Genomic DNA, 6,747 nt, shown 5'->3' with positions numbered 1-6,747 from the left:
TAAAAATAATTGTTGATGACCAAACCTCTGTTTTCGGAAGTATGACCACCAACTTTCTATTCGTTGGTTTGCTGTTGAGGAGCCATACATATGACTGGCTGCCCCAGCAAAATCATCAGTGTGTGATGATCTTAAAGCACAATGGATTGCCACCATTGTGCCATTCTCAGTGCCACAGTCCGTGCGAAGCCGCATTGGTATGATCCCACATTCTGAGACATATCGTAGATAGTTTTGAGCAATCACTCCTGGATTGTTGTTGCTTGCTTGACACACCAACCACAGTACTTTGCGAGAGTAGCCATCTATACAGCCACTAATTGCCAAGCCATAGGGCTTTAATTTGTCATAACCATCAATGTGCCAGACATGGTTTGGTCCATGGGAGCTGTAAACTCTTCTTACAAATCTCCGTCTTGCACGCAATTCTACTCCAGACGGATCAAGCTCGTTCAACAAAGTCATAACATGATCCCTTCTCACTGTCAGATAGTACTTCTGGCGCAGTGTGAGCCACATCAAACGGTAGCCATAATGCCGACCTGGTCCCTTTAGCTCTTCTTTGATGGCAGCACGTACCGTAACAAGAGGAGTGTAATTTTTCTGCCTGAACAGTGAAAAACTTTTTAATTTACTATTCAGAGAGCGAAGGCTCAATTTAACATTGTGAATTGTTGCCAGGAAATCCAAAATTTCTTTGTTGCTGTAGCCATCATGGAAGTACTTTTTAATCAGATCCTCCTCTGTGGGGCTGTCCAATGTTGAACCTGACAAACAACGGGAGAAAAGGAGAATACATTTTCAAAAAGGACAGGCTGAGTCAAATCAGCTATGGGTTGTTACAGCTCAGTTACATAAAGTTTGTCTATATAGTGTAGATCCCTAATCTAGGGCTGTTACATTACATTATCACACTAAAAAATACTGGTTTACCATGGAAAAAGCCATGTTTGGGCATCTTGAAAAGTGTGGCATGTTAAACCAAGAGTACATCAAGTATACTCACCATTGTCTTCAGCTTGTGCCAAGAACTGTACATTTTTGCCACATGAGTGACAGAACATGTGAACTGTCCCCAGATCTTGGCTGCAGAAAGGGCAAAACATGGCAGCCTGGAAAAATAGACAATGATATGCTATGATGAATCCAATCAGTCAATTTAATTTCAAAATTGCATAGTGATCATTACTAAATAAAGAGAGAGGGCACTTTGTCACCTTTCTGTGCTTTTTATTTAATCTTACTCTTACTCTTTTTCAAATTTGTTCTCTTTTCTCTTCCCTTGCCATCTCCTTTACTCTCTGTACTTTCCGTGCACTCGGTTTGTCATCTCTCTTACCATGTATCCAATATGAGGAGACGATGTCCCCGAGCGAAAGCTAACATTAAATTAAATGAAAGCACGCTAACATTAGCGACATAACTCCGCTGCTCTTCTATAATAAGGTAAAAGATTACGGCCAAGTGTTTAAAAAAGACATGAGGACAACTTACCTTCTGACTTTCTTCTCTTTCGTTCATATCACTCTGGTTCATATGGTAGCGCTCCCATAGATATCCCCTATCCCACAGGTCGAGACCCCCCAGTGGCCTGGCGAACTTCCGTTGTGTTTTGAAGTCTGCAGCGTTTTGGTCTTGCATGTGTTTTGAAGTTTGCAGCATTTTTGTCTTGCATGTGTTTTGGAGTTTGCAGCGTTTTTGTCTTGCATGTGTTTTAAAGTCTGCAGCGTTTTTGTCTTGCATGTGTTTTAAAGTCTGCAGCGTTTTTGTCTTGCATGTGTTTTGAAGTCTGCAGCGTTTCTCTCTTGCATGTGTTTTGGGGTTTGCAGCGCGTGTGCTCCGGTCGTTTTTGTTATTGCCGCATTTTTCTCTTGCAGCATTTTACTGTTGGATTTGTTTCGCCGTTTGCAGCGCGTTTGCACGTGTCGGCCACCGTAGTTATTAGATGAAATATTGTTTTTTGTTCCACGATGGTACAGTGTTGCCTTGAGGCAACAAATTTATAAAACTTTAATAAAATTAATATTTTTTAAAAACTTTGTTGATTTTATTATAATAGTCCATTTTAAGCTAGAAAAACCATACAAACATTTTTTTTTTGTCATTGGGATCATAATGCGTACCATAGTACTTCCCTCTATGCCTGCACTGTGTTTCTACACTGTCACCTCTGACAGAGCCTGGCTGATGCTTTCCCTTCTATGTAGCTTATTGTTAGCTTTGCTGTTAGCTGCATCTTTATATCCTCATTTGTAAGTTATATAAACTATAGAATAATTCTATATAAACTATAGAAATCACCTTAAATACACCAGCTGCAGAGTGTTGATCACATTCACTGAAACTACAACAGGTTAAGAGCATTTATCCTGAATAGCTCTGCTTTATATCAGGGCTTCTTTTCACTTAGATTTCACTATTTGGACAATCTGTAATGAATGAACACCCAGAACAGAACACAAGACATTACAGAGATAAATCAACGCTGGTGCAGTTTAAACAACAAGGGCATTGTTTGCTTCATTTAAGTGGCAATAAAACAAAGCACTTCATCAGAAAAATCAGTGTCAGAAATATATTTTGTAAAGGCCTCAAGAGACATAGATGTTGAGCCACAGAGATGGTCAGCTTTCATTGTGTCCAATAACTGCAGCTTCTAAAGTGGATTTCACAGCACTGCTGCATCTCTGACAGTTATCAGATCATTTGGGTGGAAAAACATACATCACAACCCTCTGAATCTGCTTTCAGTCCCACTTGAACAGTCTCTCACAGTTTCAGACACAAAATGTGTCTTTTAGTTTGAATCTCAGCTGATATCTCCAACAACTGTAGAGGGACTCATATCATTTCACCAGCTGGTGTGATAAACTTACAGAAACACCTCAGGAGCAGCACCTGGGATCTTTTGGGAGAAAAGGGGATTCTCTTCATGCTGATAGAGCTGGTGATAAATGAGTTTATGGATCCTACATATTACAGAGTAATTTCTGAGCCTTGACATCTTTTTCTTTTATTAGAAAAATGTTCCAAATTTGAATCCCATGGAGGGAGCTAATGAAGTAAAGATTGATGCATAAAACCATTAAAAACCTCTCCTGTAAGTTCTCTGTTCAAGTTTTATTTAGGTTCAGCTGCATGTTTCTCTTTATGGAATCTTTAAGCCCTCATAGATCAGTCTGATCCCAACAGAAGTCTGGCAGGTTTACTTGGTTGCTGTAGTTCACTAAAGCAGGACTCTGAGCAGGGCCCTCCGCTAACAGGCTCCTCTCCTTTAGAGCCAGTGGCAGGGTTGGGTTTGGGAGGTGACGTTGCTCTGTGCTTTAAACAGCAGGCTTTAATCCACCAAACTTCAGGTGCTTTATGATCTGCTTTTCAGAGGATTTGTAAATGACTAAATAAATATCACCACTGACTAAACCTTCAACTTAAAGGTGGGGTAGGGGATCTTTTTCTGGAACATTTTTTTACATATTGCTTGAAATACTCTTCACACCCCCATTGCAACCAATTAATTAAAAGTTTTGACACAAATATGAAAAGTTTTAGTGGCCTCTAGAACGTACAATCTAGGAAAAACAGTTCTGATGCCGTCTATCAAACTGCAATCTGCTCCTCCCTCCCCCTCCTTCCCCCTGTGCGCGTACCCTGCTCCGTGAACGAATTACGCGTCCAGAAGCTTGGCAGGAAGCTAAACTAGAGCCAGCTTGGCTAGCACCTAGCATTATTAAACGTATAGTTAGTATATACTAAATACTAAATACGGCAACGATCGATGCTTGCTGTCAGAACAGCGCTCGTGCACCTTCGTAGTCGTGCACGTTCATGTACTCTAGAGGCGTGCCTTCTGGGGAAAAGTGAAGAAAAGGGTCTCAAAATCCAGGATCTCCTACCCTACCTTTAACCTGAACTAAGCAGAAGTTTGACTGGTTTGGATACGGTCAGGATCACACTCATTGGACACATAGAGGATCTGATTTACTTCCTTTACTTCTTCATTTGCTGTTCTCAGTGACACAGAAGACACAGAAGATGGTGAATGAAGAATCCAGGACAGAGAGAAAGATGTGAAGCTGCTTCAGCAGCAGGTGGAGGCCATCCATCAGTCTGCTGATGAAACAGTGGAGCACAGTGAGAACATCTTCACTGAGCTGATCCGTCTCCTCCACAAAAGAAGCTCTGATGGGAAGCAGCAGATCAGATCCCAGCAGCAAAGTGAAGTGAGTCGAGTCAAAGAGCTTCAGGAGAAGCTGGAGCAGGAGATCACTGAGCTGAAGAGGAAAGATGCTGAGCTGCAGCAGCTCTCACACACAGAGGATCACAGCCACTTTCTGCACAGCTACCCCTCAGTGTCAGCACTCAGGGGGGCTACACACTCATCCAGCATCAGCATCCGTCCTCTGAGGCACTTTGAGGATGTGACAGCAGCTGTGTCAGAGCTCAGAGATAAACTACAGGACATCCTGAGAGAGGAATGGACCAACATCTCACTGACAGTCACTGAAGTGGATGTTTTACTGCCAGAACCAGAAGCAGAGCCAAAGAGCAGAGCTGACTTCTTCAAATATTCATGTGACATCACACTGGATCCAAACACAGCAAACACATATCTGTTACTGTCAGAGGGGAACAGAAAGGTGACAGGAATGAAACAGCCTCAGTCTTATTCTGCTCATCCAGACAGACTGACAGAATGGTGTCAGGTCCTGAGCAGAGAGAGTCTGACTGGACGTTGTTACTGGGAGGTGGAGAGGAGAGGGGGAGGAGCTGATGTAGCAGCCGCATACAAGAACATCAGCAGAACAGGGAATGCATGTGGGTTTGGATTTAATGACAAATCTTGGGCATTAAAATGTTACCTAAACAGTTCTGAATTTTGGTCCAACAAGGTGGAAGCCTCCATCTCAGGTCCTCAGTCCTCCAGAGTGGGAGTGTACCTGGATCACAGAGCAGGTGTTCTGTCCTTCTACAGCGGCTCTGAAACCATGACTCTCCTCCAAAGAGTCCAGACCACATTCACTCAGCCGCTCTGTGCTGCAGTTAGGATTGGATCCACGGCTGAGCTGTGTGAAGTGAAATAAAGGGATTTAGTCAGCTTGTTGCTGACAGTTCATTGCTGTGATGTCTCTGCGCTGCTGTTCTGCTGTTTATTTGCTGCTTTTTCCTGTGTCTGTGCAGCCATGGAGGATATCACTGCTGATGCTGAGTTTTATTCACAGAAAGATTTCTCCACATGAAAATCTAAACTTCTCTGAGCTCTAAATGTTAGCTGAATACTTGTGTTGGTGTATTTTTATGTTGTTGTTTCTCTTCCACTTCATGGAGCCAAACAGAGAAATCAGCAGACCTTCCTTTATCACAGGTTCTTTTCAGATCTCATCACTTTGTAAATGTGAAAATAATTCTGTGGTTAAACTTACTTTGATTTGTTTCAGAGATCAAATGTTGTTGCTGTTCTGAAAACTCTCAGTAATGATCTACCTGGTAACCCAGAAACTAAATGTTCTGATTCTGGATGTTTTTCTGTGAATAATAAATTGTGGATTCATCCTGATCATGAATTGTGTTTCTGTGAAAATGGGAGTGAGGCTGTCACACCACCAGCATCCCTCATGGTGGCAACAAGTAACTGCTTTGCTTCAAAGATATTTGTTTAAACCATCTGTGGCTGGAAGAGTTGCTTTGCTTCAAAGATATTTGTTTTAACCATCTGTGGCCGGAAGAGTTGCTTTGCTTCAGGATCATATTCTGCTTTCACCTGTTTGGTCCCAAACGCTTCAAACTTGTTTCTGAATGTGTTCTGAGACGTTGGAAGGAACTTAGAAAACAAAAAGAACGACATAAAACCTCAAAGTGACTCAAATCAAACCTAAATGTAACAATATTATATGATGTCAGTCATTACAGGAGATGTCATTTGTACTCAGAGACAGGAAGTGGAAGAAGAATTCTTGGACATAAGTTACAGAATCAGAACCACAGAGATTTTGTTTCAGGTAAAAACTGTAGATTTACTTTTGATTTAACTCAAACTACAAAAATATTCACATGAAAACACACTTTAACATAAAGAATATAATAAATGAGGTAGAACGGCACACTGGAATAAGGTGTTATGAATGATTAAAGGTGATGTGTGTGATCTTACATCATATTCTATGATCTGATTCTGCTCTTTCTGATGTTTTTTAGTATCAGTCTGAATCTGCTGAAGTTATCAGATCAATGTAGTGGACTAAAATGTACAACAGAGTCTCTGAATGTGCTGGAGTACAAGTATAAAGTAGCACAAGATAAAAATACCGAAAACATTGTAATTATGTTCTGTATATTTAGTCACTTTCTGCTGCTGTCAGTGATAGACTTTTCTAAGAAATCTGACTCAGCTCTGATCATTAATGAGAATATGATGAAGAAAGGATGATTTCATCCGAGTGAATGAAAAGGTTTTGTGGTGGGGCTGAGAACTATTTAACTCTCTGTTCCACGTATTGTTTAAGGATCGTCACAGGTACGAGTTTGGGTGGAGCGGGTCAAAGTAAAGTGGAGTTTCCAGCAGACTCCTCAGTTTCAGTCGTGTCTGGAGGCCACAGATGGAGAGCTAACTGCGCTGTTTGGTCTGCCACTTATTGATAAAGTTAAAGTTTAGAAAAAAACAAACAATAAGAGGAAGAAGTTCCCTGAAAGCAGTATCAGTGTTACAGGTTGTGAGTCCTGTGAACAAACTGACACAGTGTGATGTGACAG

At 41.3% G+C, this 6,747-nt stretch overlaps 1 protein-coding gene across 1 annotated transcript; it reads left to right on the top strand.

The window, feature by feature from the left end:
• Positions 1–934: 934 nt before the first annotated feature.
• Positions 935–5,237, top strand: LOC142391221 (tripartite motif-containing protein 16-like). The gene is made up of 3 exons (XM_075476998.1): positions 935–996; positions 4,046–4,815; positions 5,179–5,237. The coding sequence occupies exons 1-3, from the start codon at positions 935–937 to the stop codon at positions 5,235–5,237; spliced, it is 891 nt and encodes a 296-aa protein (XP_075333113.1).
• Positions 5,238–6,747: the final 1,510 nt, after the last annotated feature.

Source organism: Odontesthes bonariensis, chromosome 11 (genome assembly GCF_027942865.1).
Source record: "Odontesthes bonariensis isolate fOdoBon6 chromosome 11, fOdoBon6.hap1, whole genome shotgun sequence".
Lineage (NCBI taxonomy): Eukaryota > Metazoa > Chordata > Actinopteri > Atheriniformes > Atherinopsidae > Odontesthes > Odontesthes bonariensis.
Note: the sequence above shows the minus strand (reverse complement) of the source record. Positions and strands in the feature narration are given on the sequence as shown.

Coding starts and splice junctions, on each gene's coding strand:
- LOC142391221 (XM_075476998.1), top strand. CDS start 935: ATGGAAAAAGCCATGTTTGGGCATCTTGAAAAGTGTGGCATGTTAAAC. Junction 997..4,045: donor TTAAACCAAGAGTACATCAA/GTATACTCACCA, acceptor TGGTGAATGAAG/AATCCAGGACAGAGAGAAAG. Junction 4,816..5,178: donor CAGCAGAACAGGGAATGCAT/GTGGGTTTGGAT, acceptor GTGTCTGTGCAG/CCATGGAGGATATCACTGCT.